We start from the raw sequence: 23,494 nt of genomic DNA, 5'->3' as shown, positions 1-23,494 counted from the left end.
AGTAGTTTGAAATACTACATTATATCTTATGCAGATATACAGTAGACACATACTAATTGAAAAGGAGAAAATAGAGTATCTTTGCTAAGGATAATGGTAGCATTGCCTTGGTCTGAGCCATCACCCTGATGTAGCCTGTTCAGCACAGATTTACGGTGTTAGACTTTCTAACTCAGAGGAGACTGAGATAAAAGCTGTCATAGTCACACAAGGGCCTGAGAAGAGTGGAGGAAGGGAAGTCAGTTCTGGTAAATAGGGCTTTCCTGATGCTGTTCCCAAAACAAGGTCTTAACTTTAGGAAACCCCAAGAGCTTTTAGGCAGAGAGAACACTTTCTATTGACCTGGCATTAAGAGCGTACGGGCCTAATGGGAAGCCGGTATGTCAGTAAGCAGGTAATTTGTAGTTGCATCACTGTTCACTTGTGCACTAAGTGATTAATAAAACAGCCTGTAGTAGCCACTCAGGAAATACGGAGTGAGTTCCTGGTGTGGCCAGCACCGAATCTCTGATGTCACCCTGACCTGTGGTGAGGAAAGGAGAGGGAAGACTTCATGGGAGAGGAGTGTCCTGGACCGAATTGTGTTCCCTGAAAATTCCTGTGTTGGAGCCATCACCGGCAGTGTGATTGTACATGAAGACAGGGCTTTAAACGAGGAGGTTAAGATTAATGAGATTATCAGCCTGGGGTCCCCAACCCAAGAAGACTCATCGCCTCAGAAGGGGAAGTGACTAAGAGTGCATACAAAGACTGTGTGAGGCCATGGTGAGGCCACAAAGAGAACTTTTGAGAAACTGAATCTGCCAACATCTGCCTTCCAGAGTGAATGCAAAGATCTCTGCTGTTTAAACCACCCTGTCTGTGGCCTTCTATTAGGGGCTCTGTGGCAGAGTCTAGGAAGGCTGCTGACCTGAGTCTGGAAATTCAGATAGGGTTAATTCCAGGAAACCACCCAGGTCAAGGGTCTGCTAAGGAAAAGCTCTCAGTGCAAGTCGTGTTTTCAGTAATGTTCTTCTGAGTTTGAGAGTAGATGAAAGAAGTCAGCTTGAGTAAGGTGTAGGAAGGGGTGTAGGGGCCTAAAGCTCTATTCCTTGGCACTGGGCAGTTTAGCATCTTGAAACAGGATGGGAGGGGGCTCTTTGTAGAATACATAATGTGTAGTTTACACTGGGGTTTTAGCAAGGATCTTTGACAGATCAGGGGATTGTGGTAGAGTTGAGAGTAACATGCCACTCGAAGGACCTGGTAAAGAAGAGGAAACCAGGGCTTGGTGAGAGTTGGAGTTGACCGAGAAGAGTGAGGAGAGTTAGGTTTGCCTGAGTGGAGTGGAAGAAGGGAGTCTGAGCACTTGTTTCCAAGTTAGAGGAGCCTGGCATCATAGCAGCTGCTGAACAGGGTTCTGCAGGCCGCATTCTTTCAAATACTGTTCAGTAGGCGAATCATCTTGTTCCAGAAAACTTTGTTATTGCTTATCTTTCCCAGCCGGCTGAGGGCCCTCTCATGCCCCTTCCCAAGATGCTGCTGCTCAGGGGCCAGCAGCACTGTCAGCCTCATTTACTACACCAGGCGGCTGTGGTGGCTTTAGCTCTAAAATAATGTTCATTGTTTCTCCTCATAATAGCAATTATACATACTTATTTTAGGAAATTGGGCACATATGAAAAAAAAAACCAAGAGCACATAAACATATAAGCAGAACAAAAACAATGATAAAAATCTGGTAATCCATGGTCTGTTGTTTAGAGATAGCCCCTACTGGTGTTGTGGAGTGAAATGGAATAGGCTGTTTTGTTTCTTTTCAGTTTAGGCTCATGATTTGTAACATGAAAAATAGATGACCCAGACAAAGATATTGGGGTTAAACCTTCAAGCTGAAAGTCAGACAAGCAAAGTAGTTGGCCATTAGCTCTTACCTCAAGCTCAGGCTGAAAGGGCTGATGCGTGCACAAGTTCTTCACCAAGCCTCTGATTGCTGCCTCTCCTCAGCATGGCTGGAGAATCTTGAGACTCCAATGTCTTCCCACCCTCCTTGATACTGAGCCTTCTATCCTGTGGATGGAGGATGAATGTCTCCTACTGAATACTGAAGACCCTGCTTCTATCTTTTATACCCCTATAGTGCTGGGATTAAAAGCATGTGATCTGTTAATCTTTTAGACTGATTCAATCTCATATATCCCTGGGTAGCCTGGAACTCAGAGAGATCTGTCTACCTCTTAATCCTGACTCCTAGGATTAAAGGTGTGACCCACCATCTCTTGACTTCTATGGCTGTGGCTGACTTTTCTTTCTGAATCCTCAGGTAAGCTTTAATAAATTAGAAATAATATATCACCACAGTGATCGATCATTCAGAAGGAAGATATTAACATGATCAATAGGTACTTTTAGAGCCCCTGCTTATTGTCAGAGTTCCTAGAATGGCACGGTAAACAGTAACTATTTTTATCATAGAAACATTTGGGGGATGATATTTGGGGCATAAGTTTGCTCTTAGAAATATGTGGCAGCTTCTGTGAAATTAGGTTTCTCAAAGTAGAACTGTCATGCATGCTGTTAAAGTATATATTAGAGTTTTGATCAGAAAGGAGTTTTTATTTTAGTTTAAATGTCTTTTTGGTAAATAGATAATATTTGCTGTATTATTTTACTCTTGAATGAATACACTTTCCTCACTGAAGCTTAACTTTTTAAAAGAGCTGCTTATAGATTAGGTGTAGATGGAGTTTCTCTGTGTCTTGGTAGCTGCTCCCAAATTACCAGACTGAGACGTAATATTAATTATAAATGCTTTGCCAATAGCTCAGGCTTATTACTAACTAGCAATTACATTTAAAGTAGCCCATAATTCTTATGTCTTGTTACCACATTTTGTACACATCTTGCTTCCTCTGCATCTGGCTGGTGATTCCTCTGACTATGCCCTCTTCTTCCCAGAGGCCCCTGTGTGTGGCTGTCCCGCCTATGCTTCCTGTCAAGCTACCAGCCAGTCATCTTTTTATTAAATTGAGTGACAAATATTCACAGTGTACAAAAGGGTTGTCTCACAGCAACTAGGGAATAAGTTTACTGAGGTAAAGTTGGATATGCATTGTTTCAAGACTTGAGACAGAGCAGGAATATAGGGCCCTTGCCTCCTTGACTGGATGATAATTAACTTAGCATTGGTGACTGCTTGGCTTCTAAGAAGGCACACAGTTTTGCTATACTATGCTGTCATTTATCCTCTTTGTTGAATTGCTTTCTCATTTGTGACACTGTGAGCCTTTCAGAATGGCAATAAGAAATACTCACATAAATAATCGCCACAGCTGACTATAAATATGCTTTCCTTTTTTTGATATTGCAGCTGACTCATGTGGACAAGACAAGCTTCCAGGTGGATGCCTTTGGAACATCATTCATTCTGGATGTCCGGCTAAACCAGTAAGTGTTTGCTGAGTTGTCTTCACTGTAATTATGCTGTCTAGTGACTTCAAGGTGTTAGTGCTGGTAATAATAAGAAATAAATGTGCATTAGATGTTGAGTAGCTTTAATAGCTATATAACTTTTACAAATATGTAAGGTAGGAGTTCTTCCAGCATTTTGTATAAGAATATGTATGACTTGAGCTTCCTATGAGTGATAGATTATGAAAATATACTTACTTAAGGCAGTAAAAGTACCCCCTCCCTCTGTGTATGTACATGCTCATGTTTACCTGGTGGACAGTTGGGTATGGAGGTCAGAGACAGCCTCAGATGTTATTCCTTGGGATCTTTCCACCTTAGATTTAAAAAATATTTATTTTTTTGTGTGTATACATGGGTGCATTCACTCACAGGTGCCTACCTGTGTGGAGGTCAGAGGACAAATAGTTGAAACTGGTTCTCACCATGTGGGTCCTCAGACTTGGTGGCAGGCACCTTTGCCTGTTGAACTGCTCAGCTATTGTACCACCATTTTTTTTTTAAGAGAAAGTCTTGTCATCATATTTATTCATGTACATTTTGCCCAACTTTCTCATGTTCTTTGAAGAATTCTGGTGAAAAACTTTCATTTTCGAAAAAAGAAATACACACATATGACTATATTTATCAGAACACAAATAAGGAACTTACAATACTGAGAGAAATGTGGATTTTTTTGTAATTTTTTTATTAGTTCAAATTAGGAACAAACTTGCTTCACATGTCAATCCCTCCTCCCTCTCCCTCCCCTCCCCCAAACACTCCCCCCAACCTCCTACCTGCCCCCACCCCATCCACCCTCCACTCGCCATGCTGGGTAGGGCCCTCGACAGGGGCTCCCCAAAGTCTACCACATCATCCTAGGCCGGGCCTAGGCCCTCCCCCATGTGTCCAGGCTGAGACGTGGGATGGGCTCTCAAAGTCCCTTCTTATACCAGGGAAAAATACTAATCGATTACCAGTGCAGAGGCCTCCTCATTGACATCCATGTTCAGGGGTCTGGATCAGTCCCGTGCTGGCCTCCCAGACAGCAGTCTGGGGTCCATGTGCTCCCCCTTGTTCAGGCCACCTGTTTCTGTGGGTATTACCAGCCTGGTACCGATCCCTTTGATCTTCATTCCTCCCTCTCTGCAACTAGGTTCCAGAGTTCAGTTCAGTGAATATCTGTGGGTGTCTGCCTCTGCTTCCATCAGCCATTGGATGAGGGCTATAGGATGGCATAAAAAGTAGTCATCAGTCTCATCATAGGGGAAGGGCATTAAGCTATCCTCTCCACCATTGCCTAGATTGTCAGTTCGTGTCATCCTTGTAGATCTCTGGAAATCTCCTTAGTGTCAGATCTCTCCTCGGCTCCTATAATGGCTCCCTCTGATATGGTATCTCTCATCCTGCTTTCCTCTATTCTTCCCCAACTCAACATTTCTGCTCCTCCATTTCCTCCTCTCCCCTCCTCTCCTCTCATTCTGGCAGCTCCCTCTCCCCTACCCTCATGCTCCCAATTAGCTTAGGAGATCCTGCCCCTTCCCATTCTCAGGGGTCCATGCATTTTTCCCTTAGAGTCCTTCTTGTTTCCTAGTTTATTTGGTGAAGAGGATTGTAGGCTGGTAATCCTTTGCTCTATGTCCAAATTCATATATGAGTGAGTACATACCATGTTTGTCTTTTTGTGACTGGGTTACCTCACTCAGGATGGTTTCTTCTAGTTCCATCCATTTGGCTGCAGATTTCAAGATTTCATTGCTTTTTTTTCTTCTGAGTAGTACTCCATTGTATAAATGTACCACATTTTCTCTATCCGTTTTTCAGTTGAGGGGCATCTAGGTTGCTTCCAGGTTCTGGCTATTACAAACAATGCTGCTATGAACATGGTTGAACATATGTCCTTCTTGTATGAATGTGCATTATTTGGGTATATGCCTAAGAGAGGAATTGCTAGATCTTGAGGTAGACGGATTCCCATTTTTCTGAGCAACTGCCATACTGATTTCCAAAGTGGTCTTACAAGTTTGCACTCCCACCAGCAATGGATGAGTGTTCCTTTTTTTCCAGGATAGATTGTCATTGGTGTTTTTGATTTTAGCCATTCTGGCCGGTGTAAGATGGTATCTCAGAGTTGTTTTGAGTTGCATTTCTCTGATGGCCAAGGATTTTGAGTGCTTTCTTAAGTGTTTGGCTAGAGGTTTGTCTATCTTGTTGATCTTCTCAAAATATTTATCCAGAAAACTGTCCATTTCTTTTAGATTTTTTAATTTTGTGGAGTACAGGTTTTCAAAGTACGACCTGAAGATTCTCTGGATTTCCTCAGTGTCCATTGTTATATCCCCCTTTTCGTTTCTGATTTTGTTAATTAGCATGCTCTCTCTTTGCCTTTTGGTTAGTTTGGATAGAGGTTTGTTGTTGATCTTCTCAAAGAACCAACTCTTTGTTTCATTCATTCTTTGTAATGTTTTCCTAGTTTTTACTTTATTGATTTCAGCCCTCAGTTTGATTATTTCCTGGCGTCTACTCCTCCTTGGTGAGTTTGCTTCTTTTTGCTCTAACGCTTTCAGTTGTTCTGTCAATTCTCTAATGTGACTTTCCTCCAGTTTCTTCATGTGGGCACTAAGTGCTATGAACGTCCCTCTTAGCACTGCTTTCAGAGTGTCCCATAAGTTTGGGTATGTTGTGTCTACATTCTAATTAAATTCAAGGAAGTCTTCAATTTCTTTTTTTTATTTCTTTCTCAACACAGGAATGGTGCAATTGGGTGTTATTCAATTTCCACCAGTTTTTGGGTTTTCTGCAATTTGTATTGTTGAATTCTAAAGCATGGTGATCTGGTAAGATACAGGGGGCTATTTCAATTCTTTTGTATCTGTGGAGGTTTGCTTTGTTGCCAACTATGTGGTCAATTTTAGAGAAAGTTTCATGTGGTGCTGAGAAGAAGGTATATTCTTTTGTGTTTAGATGGAATGTTCTATAGATATCTGTTAAACCCAGTTGGGTCATAACTTCTGTTAGATCCCTTGTTTCTTTGTTAAATTTCTGCCTGGTGGTCCTGTCTAGTGGTGAAAGCGGGGTGTTGAAGTCTCCTACTATAAGTGTGTGTGGTTTTGTGTGTGGTTTGAGCTTTAGTAATGTTTCTTTTACAAATGTGGGTGCCCTCATGTTTGGGGCATAGATGTTCAGAATTGAGACTTCATCTTGATGGACTTTTCCTGTGATGAGTATGAAATGCCCTTCTTCATCTCTTTTGATTGATTTGAGTTTGAAGTCTGATTTGTTAGATATTAGGATTGCTACACCAGCTTGTTTCTTGGGCCCATTTGATTGGAAAATCTTTTCCCAACCCTTTACTCTGATAACGCCTGTCTTTGAAGTTGAGGTGTGTTTCTTGTATACAGCAGAAGGATGGATTCTGTCTTTGTATCCATTCGGTTAGCCTGTATTTTTTTATAGGCAGGTTAAGACCATTGACACTGAGGGATATTAATGTCCATTGATTGTTGGTTCTTGTTTGTTTTGGATTATTGTTGGTGGTGTCATTGTGTGTGGATTTTGCCCTCCTGTTTCTTTTCGTGTTTGGTAAAATTGGATTATCTATTGCCTATGTTTTTGTGAGTGTAGTTATCTTCATTAGGTTGGAGTTTTCCTTCCAGAACTTTCTGTAGTGCCAGATTTGTGGATATGTATTTTTTAAGTCTGGCTTTGTCATGGAATATCTCGTTTTCTACATCTATAGTGATTGAAAGTTTTGCTGGGTGCAGTAGTCTGGGTTGGCATCCATGTTCCCTTAGTGTTTGTAGGATACCTATCCAGGACCTTCTGGCTTTCAAAGTTTCCATTGAGAATTTGGGAGTGATTATGATAGGTCTGCCTTTATATGTTACTTAGCCTTTTTCCTTTGCTGCTCTTAATATTTTCTCTTTATTCTGTAGGTTTGGTGTTTTGATTATTATGTGTCGAGGGGAATTCTTTTTGTGGTCCAGTCTGTTTGGTGTTCTGTTAGCTTCTTTTACTTTCATAGGCATATCCTTCTGTAGATTGGGGAGGGTTTCTTCTATGATTCTGTTGAATATGTTTTCTGTACCTTTGAGCTATATTTCTTCACCTTCTTCTATACCCTATTATTCTTAGGTTTGGCCTTTTCACCGTGTCCCATATTTCCTGGATATTTTGTGTTAGGGATTTGTTTGACTTGAGATTTTCTTTGGTCGATGACTGTATATCCTCTAGAGAGTCTTCAACAAGTGAGATTCTCTCTTCCATCTTTTGAATTCTATTGGTTATACTCACATCTTTAGTTCCTGATCGTTTATCCAGCCTTTCCATTTCCAGCATCGCCTCATTCTGTGTTTTCTTTATTTTTTCTATTTCAGCTTTCAGTCCTTGAACTGTTTCGAGTGCTTCCTTCACTTGTTTTTTTTTTTTTCTTGGCTTTCTTTAGATTCTTTATAAGATTTTTTTATTTCTTGAATTTTTTGGTATGTCTTTTCCTCCACTTCATGTAATTTTTTGCTATTTCTCTAAGGGATTTTCTTGTTTCCTCTTTAAAGGTCTCTACCATCTTCCTAAGATAATTTTTGAGGTCCATCTCTTCCTCATCCTCTGTGTTGAGCTTTTCAGATCTTGCTGGTGTGGAGTCCCCAGATTCTGGTGGTGTCATATTGGTCTTTCTGTTGTTGAATGTGTTCTTATTCAGTCTTCTTCCCATGTCTTCTTCCAGTGGGTGCAGGTGGGGTCTCTATCTCCTCTTGTCACCCGGTGGTGTGTGTGGGCCAAGACTTCAATGTCTACAGCTCTGGATTGTCTTGCCTCTCCTGGTAGTCTTCTCATTTGGTAAGGGTTGGGCTGGCGGTAGAAAGGTGAAGGAAGAGTGAGGTATTTCCAGACTCAGGGAGCTCCTCCCTGCCTGGGCGGGTCCACTCTAAGCAGGTGCAGGCCCAGAGAGATCCGTGGTGAATGGGAAGTTGGGTAGGGATAGGACAGGAGCAGAGGGTACAGTCACTTCGGTAGGGGTCAGGCCAGCAGATCGAAAAGTAGATTTTTTTGTTTAAAAAGATATTGGCATTAGACATTTTTCTTTTTTTGTCCTAGGATCTATACTAATTGTAGGTGACCAGTAGCTATTTTCTTTAAAAATTTTTCTTTATTCTTTAATTTCACACATGTTTACAATGAAACATGATCGCACTAACTTTGTTTTCCCATACCTATTCCCTCTATCTTCCTCACAGCACCTCAACACATCCTTTTCCCAGCTTCATGCCCCCCCTCTCTTTTTAATTACCCACTAAATCCAGTTAGTACTGTCCATATGTGCATGGGTACAGGGCCACCCACTGGAACACAGGAACCTACCAGTGGCCACTTCTCAAAACATAGTGCCCCTCCCTCAGCAGCTATTAACTACCAATAACTACTTAATCGCCTATAGTGCCTATGCTGGAATTTTGACTGACTTGATCTTATGCAAGACTTTTGTGGGTAGCAGCAGCTGCTGTGAGTTCGTGAGCATAGTAGCTGTGCTATGACTATATCTTAGTCACTGTTCTATCACTGTGAAGAGACACTGTGACCAAGGCAACTCCTACAAAGGAAAGTATTTAATTGGGGTCTTGCTTACAGTTTCAGAGGTTTTTCCATTATTGTCATGGTGAGGAATATGGTAGCAGGCATAGCCTAGTAGCTGAGAGTTCTACATCCTGATCCGAAGGCAGCAGGTAGAGAGAAATGCCTGGTCTGGTGTGAGCTTTTTGAAAACCCAAGTCTACCTCTAGTGACACATTTCCTTCAGCAAGGCCACACCTCCTAATCCTTCTAATCCTTCTCAAATAGTACCACTCTTTGGTGACTAAGCAATCTACTATATGAGTCCAATATACAGGGGCCATTCTTTTTTTTTTTTTTTTCCTTTTTTAAGTTTAAATTAGAAACAAGTTTGTTTTACATGTTAATCCCAGATCCCAATCCACCAACCCCCATCCCATCCCCTTTCTACTCCCCAGGGAAGGTGAGGTCTTCCACGGGGTATCTTCAAAGTCTGTCATATCATTTGGAGCAGGGCCTAGGCCCTCCCCTGTGTGTCTAGGTTGAGAGAGTATCCCTCTTTGGGGAATGGGCTCCCAAAGTCCATTCATATACTAGGAATAAATACTGATCCACTACCAGAGGCCCATAGGTTGCCCAGGCCTCCCCTAATTGACACCCACGTTCAGGGGGTCTGGGTTGGTCTTATGTTAGTTTCCCAGCTATCAGTCTGGGGTCCATGAGCTCCCCCTTATTCAGGTCAGCAGTTTGTGGGTTTCTCCAGCCTGCTTTTGATCCCTTTACTCATCACTCCTCTCTCTCTGCAACTGGATTCCAGAGTTCAGCTCAGTGTTTAGCTGTGGGTGTCTGCTTCTGCTTCCGTCAGCTAAGGCTCTAGGATGCATATAAGGTAGTCATCAATCTCATTATTGGGAAAGGGCATTTAAGGTAACCTCTTCACAACTGCCTAGATTGTTAGTTGGTGTTATACTTGTATGTCTCTGGACATTTCCCTAGTGCCAGATTTCTCTTTAAACCTATAATGGCTCCCTCTATTATGGCATCTCTTTTCTTGCTCTCCTCTATTCTTCCCCTGACTCGATCTTCCTGTTATCTCATGTCTTCCTCTCCTCTTCTCCCCTTTTCTTTCTCCTAGCTCCTTCCCCCCTCTCCCATGCTACCAATTAGCTCAGGAGATCTTGTCCCTTTCTCCTTCTCTGGGGGACCATGTATGTCTCTCTTAGGGTACACCTTGTTTCCTAGCTTCTCTGTTGGTGTGGATTTTAGGCTGGCAATCCTTTGCTCTATGTCTAAAATTCATATATGAGTGAATACATACCATGTTTGTTTTTTTGTGACTGGGTTAATGGGGGCCATTCTTATTCAAACCACTACAGTGTAGAAGACAGCATTTCACAGCATTCGTTCCCGTCTTCCAGTTCTTACATTCTTTCTACCTAGTCTTCCAAGATGTTCCCTGAGTGGATGTATATGTAGGGTGTTAATGTAGACACCCTGTTTAGCGCTGATCACTCAGCCCCATATTCTTAGCACTTTGATCAGGTATGCATCTTCTCATTGGTAGTTGTCCACTGAAAAAGAAACTTCTATGACCAAAGTGAAGAGCAGCCAGGGTCTGGGCATAAACACATAAACACAAATATTTAGAAAGCACTTGTGCAGCATGACCATTTCGTAGAGGGTTCCATTCAGGGCCAGTTGCCTCCTAACCATGGGGTTTTGACCAGGATCACACTACCAGAAAAGTAATTTTACTTTGTGGAGCAGACGTGAAATCCAGTCAGACATTCATTGCTTATCCATTAACAGCTGTGCCACTATTACTCCGTTGGGTACATCTTGCCTGGCAGTTTGGTATTGCGGCATGCAGAGTCCAGCACTGGGTCAGACCATTGGCACGTTTTCTCTCCCACCAGCCTGTGCAACATTTTTCAACATTATGAAAGCTGGCCATCTGGGAGGCACTTTCTTGATCATGTTTTGGTTTCTCTGTGTCTGACAGCCAGAGTGTGTGTGTCATTTTCATCAGTAGGGTCTCACCATCCAGTGAATCTTCATAGGTGGTGAAGATAAAAATATAATTAAATGATAATAACGGGGGGGGGAATGGCAATAGTCTGGTTGTTTTTCAGACCTCTGGGGCTCCCTAGCCAGTAACTTGTAGGGAGGCATCCCATGCCTGGCACCACAGCTTTTTATTTAATAATCCATGTGGTCTGACAGCCAATTGTCCATCCAATTAGGGTATTCTGCTTTAACTCCTTTTTAAAAACTTGTGTTTTGAAACTAGTTTACTTATTAGTAGGTTTCCTTAGGCTTTTTCACAGATCTTTAGTTTTGCTTAACCTACTCCACACTGCTCTTCTCCCTAGCTCCTGCCCTCATCCCCAGTTAGTTCATCAGCTCCCAGGGTTAGCCACTCACCTGTCATTTTTCATTTCACATGTGTCTTCTATGCCTCCAATTATTATCTTTTAGCTGGGCTGTGAGATAGTGGACTTCTATTTGGTTTTCATTCACCCCTCCTTTGAGTTAGCCCTTCCTCCACTCTTGGTTTCCTCAATACCCACACTCCTGTTCTTCCTGCCCTGAGTGTTCAACTTCCCTACTTTTAGCTTTACCTATAATCTCCCATCTCCTGTCTTGTAAGAAACCTCCCTAAGGCCTCTGTCTAGTTTCCTGGCTTTCACTTGTGTCCAAGTTAAACACACAAAAGAGAGGATTTGAAGGCAGGATCTCCATATGAGAGAAAATAGTACTTACCTTTCTGGGTCTGAGTTACCTTACTTAGTATTTATTTTTTTTGAGTTCAATTGTTGTGCCCAAATTCTGAAACACCAAAATCACCAAGAGCCCCATTTTGATGCAAAAGTAGAGTCTCTTTATTGCTGTTGTTTAACGAGCTAACCCCATTAGCTCGGGCCCTTCATCCATCCACCTCTCCGATGGATGGCTGGTGTAAAGACCCTGAGAAACCATGAGGCAGGGATCTTAAGGGGAGTGTCTAGGGGCACAAAACAGTCTCATGACTGTTGCACTTCCAGGCTTGGACGACCTACCTTGTGTGGATTGGTCAACTGGTTGTTATGGCCCATAGGCCCTCCCAGAGCGGTTGCTATGCTCTGCAAGTCGCTGCTGTGCACTTGTCTAAAGCACACCCAGAGCTGTAAAGCACAGCCCCGCCAGCTAACTTCTTTTTTCTATTTTATAGTTTAAACATTTATTTTATTTTATTTTTTTAACTAGCCAGCTAACTTCTGATTGGTTCCTTACCACGAGGAAGGCATCTGACCTCCTAGTGACCAGGACAGGAGGGGCAAGGTCAGGCAAGCACATGTTAGCCTGTCATGGCTGCTAACATGGGGTGGGGGGTGGGCTGGTCCCTTCACCATCTATTTATGCAAATTTTATGATTTACTTTTTCTTTAAAACCTAGTAATATTTTATTGTGTATATGTGCCATAATTTTTCTTCATCTCTTGGTAGGTTGGATAAGGTTGATTTCTTCTCTAGCAATTGTGAATAGAGCAACAATGGACATGCATGTGCAAGTGTGTCTGTAGTAGGGTATAAAGTTTGTTAGTTATTTTCTTTATGCTGTAAACCCCACAATGATGTGATGCATTTTTCTATCTCCTTTTAATGTAGATTGCTTCTTTTGAAATCTCATGGTCTTGGTTTGACTTACCTTTATGGCTGGGTTGGTTTAGGAAGAATGAAGGTAGAAATTGAATATGCTTTTTAAAAGCTTTGGGTTGATTGCTCCTGAAGCAATCCTAGGGATGTGGAACCAACAAAAAATTTTTTTTACTAGTGGAAAATAAAGTCTGAGTGTAGCTGGCTATCAGTTACAGAATAGATCTAATAATACTTATTTTTAGATTGGAATTGAAACAAAAGAATCATTACATAACCTTCCTTCAAAATAGTCAGTAAACCAGATTATCTATAACCGGATTATGCAAGAGTTCATTCACCCCTTGGGTTGTAGCTCTGTAGAAGGGGTTTAAAAACATGGAAAGGCTAAAAGCAAGGAGCACAGCCAGTTCCTGTTTTGACAGTTATGAAGGGCGGGAAGCAGCTTCCTTCATGGGTCATGGCTATGAAATATCACTCTTTAGGACAGATACATTAATAACATCAAACATATGGCTTGCTCTGCTCGGATTGGTCCTGAGGCTACAAGGGACCTTCCAAAGGTCAGCAAAGGTCCTGTGTTTTACTGTGAAACACTCCTTAGAAAGAAGAAGTCTCAGTATATTATCTGAGCTATTTAGGCGAGTCTTTTCCTGTAAATCAGTCTGTTGTTATTCAGTAAGTGACGATCCAATGCCACAAAACAATGCAACAATAGTGGGTTTTCTCTTCAGCTCCCTAAGCCCTTTATGACAGGTCACCTGTCAACCCCCTCTCCATCCACAGACCTTAGAGAAGCAAATGCCCAACAAACAGTTTCTTCGGGGATGGAAGACATGCAAGATCTTTCTGAAGTCATTGTTTGGAAGGGGTTCTTCTGTACAGCTACCAGAGCTGGGATGATTCAACTCCAACATGTAGAGTCGTTTTTTATTTCTGTATTGTGGATTTTCTCCCTTCTTATTTCAAAACTTTTTTTCTTTCTTTTTCCAACTTTTAAAATTTGAATTAGAAACAGGATTGTTGTACATGACAGTCCCAGTTCCCTTCTCCCACCCGTCCTCCCCTACCCCCCCCAACAAAAATCTTATCTGTCACATATCTTTTCTGCTCCCCCTGGATGGTGAGGCCTTCCATAGGGTGTCATCAGAGTCTTTCATTTCCTTTGGGATAGGGTCTAGGCCCACCCTGTCAGAACTTTTTTCTTACTCTGTGTTTCTGATTGCAATCTTTTTCACTCTCTGTTTCACAGTGTGTGTGTGTGTGTGTGTGTGTGTGTGTGTGTGTGTGTGTGTGTGTGTTGCCCATTTGCCAGGGTCAGGGGAGTAGGGTGGGGTGGGGGGTAGGGGGTGGCACCTAAAACTCAGTAGGTAGGCTGACCAGGCAGAATGGGAGGTGTCCTGGAGACACCAGGGGTGAGGGGTGGGAAGTCAGGGTGGGAAGGCAGAAGCAATGTCAGGAAAAGAGCACCCAGATTCTGTTCAAATGGGAAATTTCAGTTAGGGGAATCATGGTAGATAAAAGACAGGATGTGAATTCAGTTGGACCCAGAAGCTAGCTCTGGAAGTACTCATTTATTTGACTATGCTCCACTTACAGAGTGGTTAATGCAGATAATAACAATAAATGATGAGGATAAGAGTATAATTAAATGATGATGTTTATGATGATAATCAATAGATCTCTCACTGTTATTAATAAATCTATAAATGAGTATTTGCTCTTATACTAATTTATTATTTGAATATTCATTCACATGTGCATTTACTATTGCTTAGAAGACAGATCTGTGTTGAATAACTGCAGAGTCTCATTTTAATTTTACATATATGCACAAACATGTATGCACATGTATATGTATATAGACACACACATATATATATATATATACATGATATACATGCAGATAGACATATATACACATTTGTAATCCCCTGGTTAGTGCTGAGAGTTCTTCTGGAACCCTAGAGCTTGTGAGACTGGAAGGAAGTAAGCAAGCCCCTTAATTCTTAGGAAACTTGTCCTCTGGCCAAAAAGACCATAAACTTGTCAAATAAGGTGATGGCAGAGAGTGGGCTCATTGTTAGCTGAGGCCTGGGGTAGGGAGGAAGGTGATAGTTAATAGTCACATGCCATCTCCAAGAAGGCTGATATTTAAATGTAAGGGCCCCCCAAGCAAAAGGTGCAACAGTGAAACTGTAGCCAGGAATAAGCTTAGCATGTCTGAAAGAAGGAAGGGCAGCAGAAGACCATGAGACAGGGGCAGCCAAGAGTGTCGTTAACTGAGGTCAAAAAGGAAAAGGAGCCCCTTAGACTACACAAAGATGCTGCTCAACATGGGTCTTTGATTTCCTCTTACTCTGTTCCATTATTTCCCTCATTGGTTTGTGACAATTCAGATTCACTTATTCTATATTTAAAAATTTTAAGTGATGTCTCTGAAGACTTATCCATCGAACACAGGGTGAGCTGGTTATTTATTTATTTATTTATTTATTTATTTTTGTCAACTTGACACAAACAAGAGACACCTGTGAAGAGTGAGCCCCGATTTAGGAATCATGTCTGTGAGATTGGCCTGTGGGGGGAATCTCTGTATGTGAAATGTAGGACATTTTCACGATTAATGATTGGTGTGGGAGGGTTCCCTCAACGGTGGGCAGGGCCACTCTTGGACATGTGTGGTCTTGAGTGGTATAAGAAAGCAAGCTGAGCAAGTCACAGGAATTAAGGCAGTAAGCAGCTTTTCGCCATGTCTCTGCTTCAGTTCCAGCAGTGACCTCCCTCAGTGGTGGACTGTGGCATGGACGTGTAAGCCAAATGAACCCTTTCCTCTTCAAGCTGGTTTTGGTCAGTGTCTCATCACAGCAACAGCAAACAAACTGATATCCAGGGCTTGATGTCACCATGTTGTGTATTGTCCCTTTATAAAGAGGACACCTTAGAAAAAATAATTGTTCAAAGTTGGCTTTAAAACAAGTAGAGAAAAACTTTGTACACTAATAAAACACCAAGAAATTCCTTATCAAGTATTTAAGTCTTATAAAGGATCCTGGAGAGCTGGAGTTGGCGAAGCATGCCTGTAACCCCAGCACTTGATGGGTAGAGGCAGGAGGATCGGGAGTGCATAGTCAACCTGAACTACACAGTGAGAGCAAGGAGAGACCTTGATTCAAAGAAATCTTTTCTCGTAGTGCTCAGGATAAATACGCAGACATTGAAATGTTTGTATATGTATAAATATCTATGTATGTAGTATTTTAAATATTTCTGTCAAAATAATGTAGATAACTAAATATATCTGTATTTAATTCTAAATAGTTTTATTTGGTGACAATAGCTCTTGTCTCATGTTTTGGTAACAGGACTATCTTTAGTATTTACTAGGCAGAATGTGATTATTTACCAGGGCTAGTCTTATCATAACACCACTTAAAGTAATATGAGTGCCTTTATGTAAGTGTAATGATTATATTAAGGTGTATTATACTGATCATAAAATCCACTCATTTCAAATGTATAGTTCAGTGATTTTTAAATTAATTTTACCAAGTGAAACATGTTAATCAAGTTTTGTTTTTTTTTGTATTTTTGAGACAGGGCTATCTCAGGCTGTGCCAGAACTTGCTCTGTAGTCTTGGTGCACTTCTAACTTGTGATCTTCCTGCTTAACCCTCCTGAGTGCAGGGAGTATGGCTGTCTCCTACTGGGCCCAGGCACTGCAAATCAGTTGTAAAAAAATCCAAATTCCTCTGATAAGATTCTTTTTCCCATTGAGACTTAATTTCCATTCCTGTCTCTAGCTCCTAGACAATAACTAATTTACTTTGTCTTTATAAATTGCCCCCTACTCTCATGTACAAGATGTGTTTTCTGCCTTATTTCCATCAGTTGGCAGACTTATGAAGTTCATGTAGGATGTACCATGTGCCAGTTCATTCCAGGTTTTTTTAATTTTAATTTTTTGCTTTGCATGCATCTGTGTGGGATTTGTGTGCAAGCATCTGTCTCCCCCCGCCCTCTTCATTCTCTCTCCTTCTCTCTCTGTATATGTGGTGTGTCTAATGTGTGCTTTATCCTTTTTGTTACTTTGGGCTTTTTCATGCACAACTTTATAGTTTTCTCTTGAGTAGATATCTGAAAGTGAAATTGTTGGGTCATACAGTACCTTTCTTGTTTAATTGCTAGAGAAAGGCTAAACTGTTCTCCTTAGTGGACTTTTGAGATTTTAATGGTGGCATGGCAGGAGTTTCTTTCTGTGAATGCTATGTCTAGTATAAATAATTACTAAGGCTTTAGGTTTTTGGTATTATGCCCGTTGTTGCAAGTCTGGAAAGAGTTCTATATTTTTAATGGCTTTGATCTTATTATGTTCCTTTGATTCATAATGAAACTTTTCTTTTGAAATATATATAGAGCTGTGGAAACTTTTCCGAGGCAAGTCTCCCACTGATAGATTATCCTAAGGAACTTATGTGGCCCTCACATATTTAGCCTTGGCCAAAACATAGGTCATTTCTTCTTCTTCTTCTTCTTCTTCTTCTTCTTCTTCTTCTTCTTCTTCTTCTTCTTCTTCTTCTTCTTCTTCTTCTTCTTCTTTCTGTTTTTCAAACAGGATTTTGGTATGTATCTCAGCTGGCCTCAACCTTCCCCCAAGCCTCCTGCTCCCTCCTCCTAAGTGGGTGGGATTGTAGTTCTGCTCTGCTTCCTTATCCTCCCCGTCTCCACCGTCACCACCATCACCATCACCGCCGCCACCACCGCCACCACCGCCACCGTTACTGCCACCATGTTGAGAGGTTGTAGTTTTAAATGGTGAACCCCAAACTAGGATTTTGTAAGTACAGGTATAGTATTCTCTCAAAAGCAAGACATTTCTTGAACTCAACTCAGGTTTACTTTGGTTGTTAGTGGGATTGCCTTTGACTGCAAAGCCCAGAACAAAGACAATTGTATTGGAGGTAGCGGAAAGACCATTGGATTTGCCTGCTAATGAGCCAGAGAGTGGTCCACCACAGAGACCAAATTCTAAAGTTAATTCCTGGGCAGTTATTTCTGAAGGAATGGGTTGAGGGAATCCTAGAGTCCTCAGGATGGAGCTCTTTACAGGGTGTGGAACATAGAATTCACAGGTATGGACCAGACGTGGGGTGCAGAGTGGAGCTGAATCCTGGGCATCTTTGCATCACTGGTTCATGTAGACTTTGTTTTATTATTAATTATTAAAAATGCAACCTTCCTGCCTGGAATAATGGCATATGAATATAACTCCAGCACTCAGGATACTGGTGTCAGAGAATGGTGAGTTGTAAGTTTAGGTCTGCCTGGGCTGTCTAACCAGAGACTATGCCTCAAAACGATGGGAGTAATCATCTATAACATATCGAAGTCTGTTACTTTATACTAGTGACACATGCTAAATAAAAAGAAAACACAGTGCCACGCGTGGTGGTACATGGAGGTAGAGGCAGGTGGACTCTGAGAGTTCAAGGCCAGCCTGAACTCTACATAGTGAGTTCCAGGACAGCCAGAACTATGTAGAAAGATGCTTTCTCAAAAACAAAACAAAACCCAAGTAAATAAGTAAATAAATAAATATACAAAAATAAAATACAGCTATTATTTATAGATTTTTTAGCATTACCGTCTCTTTTTGATTAATAGGAAAACCTAGAAATTATAGCATGTTTATGAGCATATTTCTTAAATTTGTAAATAAAAATACAGAATCATTTAATAAAAGTAAGACTATGGTTAGGTTTTCAAGGGAAAGATCATGGAAATACTATTTTTATGTTTGAAATTATTGCTGTGTATATTTTAGTGTTACATTTATTAGGTGAGTTGAAAATGTATTTGGTAGATTCATTCAGTTCTTTTAATGTGCAGTGGTGAAACATGCCCTGTAAATGGTTTTTCAGAATTGAATTGATTCTCTTTTGAATTTTTACAGTGATCAGGGACATATTGAACTGGCTTGACTTTTTTTTTTTTTAACTGAAAATGGGCTTCTAGATTTTTATGGTAACTTGTTATATTATTCGTATATCATAGCCATCTTGTGACATAAGAAGAGTCAGACAGTAGCCATTACTGTTTCTTATTTTTGATGAAGCACTGAGCCAACATGAATGATAACACAAGCATTTCAGCTGTGTTGCTGGCTTGCACATATCAACTGAACCACATGACTCTAAGATCTCAGATATAACTCCACTTAAAATGTAATCATAGATATAATTGGAGATCAAGTGATGGTTATTGGGACTTTAAAGAAATACTGCAATTCCAAATTATTAAGTTCTTATTCTTTCCCAGAAGGGTCTATTCTTTCAATAGTCTTGAAACTCACTAGTGAACTATTTGATGTCTTCTCCTCCATAGATGTAACATTTGACCAGAGATCTTTAGTCAAGTTCATTTTAGATCACAGATGTTATTCTCATGTTCAAGCCATTCTTGACCATGGAAATAGGTACTGTCCATGGTTATAGTGCCATCAAACCTGGAGAAATGAACTTTTGCCTGATAAAGGATTTCCGATAAAGCTTTGCAAATAATTGGTTTTATTTCCCCATAGGGATTTTAAGCTGTGTAAGATTTAGCTGGGACACTTTTTTTCTTTTTTTCTTTTTTTTAATCAGAGAAAATGCTCATCTAATAAAGTTCTGGGAGGTACAGAGGGCTGGGAGGCAATGTGTTAGCAGTGCTGTGAGAAATCACTCCAAGCACTTAGAGACTACGTGTTAATGCCTAAAGTGGGCTTAGTGGCACATACTTCTAATCCTACTTGGGAGGCTGGCCAGGGTGATTTGAAGTTTCAGGCCAGCCTGGGATACACAGTAAACACTGTCTGAAAAACTTAAGAATACATTCCTATAATCTTAGCACTCAGGAGGTTGGCACAGGAGAATTGTTGTAAGTTTAAGGCTATATAGTGAGTATTGCACCACCCAGAGATACATTGTAAGACCCTACCTAAAACAAAAACAAAACACCCTAAAATACATGTAAACATACATAAATACATGCATACATGTAACAAACATTGGGATTTCTGTTGTGAAATCTTTAATAAGCCTACTGTCATCACTGTTTTTGAGTATCAAAATATTCTAGATTTCCACAGGTAATACTGCCTTTTAGTTTTAGTAAGTAGTGATTTTATTTGTTTTATAAAACTGTTTTCCTATAGCTTCTTTTGATATTGCTTTGAGCTAAAAGTGAGAAAAAAGTCTCCCTCATGTGGTATCGTACGTACGTTAGATTTCTTCTCTCATATAACCGGGCCTCCAGAGGCTAGGTAGACTCATGTGTGAAAGGCAGGGCTGCATTTCCTTTGTCTGGGAAAAAACAAAAAGACAGCCAGCTGTGGTAACTGTAATCCCAGAATTTGGGGGGAGGCTGAAGAAAGAGGATGGCTTGAGTTTCAGGCTATCCTGGAGCCACATACTAAACCCTGGGCCAGCCTGTCTTAGAAGCAAACAACCTCCTCTAGCCCATAAAACATAGAAAGGTTACCTTGTCCCACTGCAGGAACCCAGAAAACTTCCAAAAAGTTATTTTAATTGAAAATAAATGTTTTTCATACAATAATATATTCTGATCACATTTTCCCCACCCTCACCTCTTCCACACTCATCCAACTCCAGGACTTCCGTTTCTTTCTTTTAGAAAACAAACAGGCAAATAATAATAATAAAAAAAAACAAAAAACAAGAATAATGAAAACAAAACAAAAACATAAAGAAAAAGCAGAAGAAACACATTACCCAGGGAGACAGACACACATATAAACAAAAGCCCCAAAACACAAAATTGGAAGATACACAAGCTGAAGACCAATAAGGTGAAAAAATGCTCAGATAAATTAATAGGACACAAAAAAAATCTGCAAAAATACCATTTGATTTATTTTGTGTTGGCCATCTGCTGCTGGGTGTGGGGCCTGCTCTTAAGTGTGGTTTGTGTACTCAGTGAGACTCCCTGGAGTAAACTAATTTTTCGCTTGCAAGTGGTTGTCAGTTGGGGTTGCTTCTAAGTTAGGGATGGAGGCGGGATGTGTCCACTTTCTCCTCTCAGAGCTGGGACCCTGCCTGGCTTGGACCTGCACATTCTGCCACCCTCTCAACCTTTTGGTCAAGACCAAGTGTAGGAAAACTTTTAGACAAAACTTAGGATCATCTTGCCCAGAATTGAGTCAGTCCTCCTTCTGTGAAGCTCCTTGGAAAGGAGAGGTGCTGTGGAGACTAGCTGCTCCCCATAAAGCTCATCCTAGGGCTCAGATGAATTTGCCTGTCCCTGAGGCGGGTAGGAGAACAGAGGTCTCTGAACTACCCAGGTTCTGCAGCCCTGGAGGGAGGGATAATGCTTGGAGAGAGAGCTAGTGAGGTGTGACAAATAGAAGTTTGGATAAAGTTCCCTTCAGAGGACAAATGTGATGAGGGGTTGTACTGTCGATGCTGAGTTCATTCTACAGACTTGCTGACATGAGAACCCTCGAACACTAGCCACGTTCCCCTTTGCACTCAACCGTGAGTCATACAACAGGGAACCTTGGGGATTCTTACAGAACTCTAATCATTGGTAGATAATCCAGTAGACATTCTTACTGTGCCGATCCAGTGAAGTTCTGTGATTACTGGTTTTGATTGTTTTCTCCTTTACATAGCTTTTGCTATGAACAGATAAATAGAAATATTAAATGTCAGATTGCCCAAGAACGGGTTTGGGTAATGTGTGAAATTCAGCTTCCAGATGCATGACTGTGGACACAACCTGAGCTACGAATTTCAGTATGCAAGTTAGTTAGTATGTCTCGGGCCACTCCAGCCCTTATTTAGCTCCTTTCTTTATTGTGTCCTGTATGTGTGCTGTGTTCTGCATCCGAGGTTAGCTGGACACAATGGTTTCCTCGGGGTAGGTGAGGAGTCAGTGAGCCCAACAGAAAAAAAAAAAAAAAAAAGAGGATGAAACAGGGTTTATCACCGGCTGCCTGTAAGGAGAGCCAGGGGTTATTTCACAAGCAGGGCCCTTTGGGAACAAAGAAAACAAGGAGATTTTATTCAGGAGCAAACACACACACACACACACACACACACACACACACACACACACACACACACACACACACAAACACACACACCTGTGCTCAAAAATACTTTGGGGACAGGTACATTTCTGAGCATGCTCAACTTAAGATCTGCATTACTGAATTTGCTGGTTTTACAGCCTTGATTCAATTAACAAAGATGCCAAGACACATTCCTCAGCATGCTTAGCTCCAAGCCATAGCACATGTGTTAGAGAAATGGCCGACAGGAGCAAGCCTACACATTCTCAATTGTGTCAAGGATAGACAACAGGCACTTTCAGCTTCTTTTCTCCAAAAATGTGTTAGCCACAGCCAAATATAGGAGCCTCTCCCTAAGGAGCTTGCCTCACTTAGCCGCTGGCACCCTCTGCTGTGTAGTGCCTCTGACGGGATGACTTAGGACTGCTGTCAGTGTTTCTTAGGTAACTGTTCTATGCTGATGGCATTGTCTGGTTCTAGCACCCTTTGTTGTTCACTTACATGACTTTGTAGAATTTTTTTGCTTCCGGAATAACTCAAATGATTGATTCTAAAAGTAAATATTTCAGGACAGGTAGGAGAACAGGGTAGAATTTTTGTGATAGCTTTTCAAATTTGCTGTAAAATAGAAGGTATGGGACGTGTGTGTGTGTCTATGTGTGTATGTATCTGTGTGTGTGTCTGTGTCTGTGCATGTGTGTATATCTGTATGTGTGTGTCTGTGTGTGTGTGTATCTCTGTGTGTGTATGTATGTGTGTGTACTGAAGGATGATTTGAGACAATGAACTCATATTCACTAAACTTCCTTGACAGATTCCAGACACTCAAGCAAGAGTGAACAAAAGTAAAACATTAGTTAATAACTAAGGACATTATTGATAATGTGTGGTGCTATTGATCATGAAAGTTTCTAAATTTTCTATTGTAAACAGCATGCTATCCACTTTTTTTGCATGGGATTTTTGGTTTGTAGTAACTCGTCTGTTCTGTAACTACAGATGTCATTTTCAGTCAGTGTTCCTTGGAGAACTGTGTCTTTACTGTCACTTGAGTTACCTATTCCCCATTGTTTTCTTCCTCTCAGGATCTGTGTTTCACATCTCCTTTTGTTCTTTGTTCTTTTAAAGCTTTATTTATGTTTAAGTGTATGGGTGTTTCGTTTGGATGTATGTCAGTGCACCATGTGCACCATGTCAGAAGAGGGAATCAGATTTCCTGAATCTGGAGTTACAGATGGTTATTAGCTACTGCGTGGGTGCTGGGAACCAAACCTGGGTCTTCTGCAATGGGCCTATGTGAAACACGTAACTATGAGCCATTTCTTGAGACTGGAATGCTCCTCCTCCTCACCTCTTGTCTTTGGTCCAGTCTTGATCCCTTCACAGAAGTCCATAGTCTATATCATATCAGAAAACAAAGCTTAATAAAGTCACAGTAAATTCCAGTTCCTCTCATTTTTCTACCTTTATTAAAGATCATTCCACCTTCCTACAGTTTATTAAATGAATCAATAGTTTTCATGACAGCTGGTGGTGAAATGGCTTTGAAACAGCCCTCCTAGCAATGTTTTAGAGGTATGTTAACTGGTTACACATGGCCATGGGCATGAATACCAGAGGATTTGAGAGAAGAAACAAATGTTAATCTATCCTTCCGTCTGCAAAAACAATCATGGGAGTCAGTAGGATGGGAGGCCAGGCTTTTCCTCTTCTTGATTGCTACTGGGCAATGTCTAGAAAGTCTCTTTAATATCAGAAAGAGATATTCCACAGATCGTTAACTATCTGAAAAACAATGACATTTAC

General features: G+C 41.0%; 1 protein-coding gene across 13 annotated transcripts in view; it reads left to right on the top strand.

The window, feature by feature from the left end:
* Positions 1 to 23,494, top strand: part of Adam22 (ADAM metallopeptidase domain 22) — a 206,724-nt gene that overhangs the window by 25,593 nt on the left and 157,637 nt on the right. For all 13 annotated transcript variants that reach the window (XM_027391556.2, XM_027391555.2, XM_027391553.2 and 10 more), the window contains one exon: positions 3,350 to 3,426. In XM_027391556.2, coding sequence (XP_027247357.1) covers positions 3,350 to 3,426 — 77 coding nt within the window. The remainder of the gene's footprint in view (positions 1 to 3,349; positions 3,427 to 23,494) is intronic.

Source organism: Cricetulus griseus (genome assembly GCF_003668045.3).
Source record: "Cricetulus griseus strain 17A/GY chromosome 1 unlocalized genomic scaffold, alternate assembly CriGri-PICRH-1.0 chr1_0, whole genome shotgun sequence".
NCBI lineage: Eukaryota > Metazoa > Chordata > Mammalia > Rodentia > Cricetidae > Cricetulus > Cricetulus griseus.
Note: the sequence above shows the minus strand (reverse complement) of the source record. Positions and strands in the feature narration are given on the sequence as shown.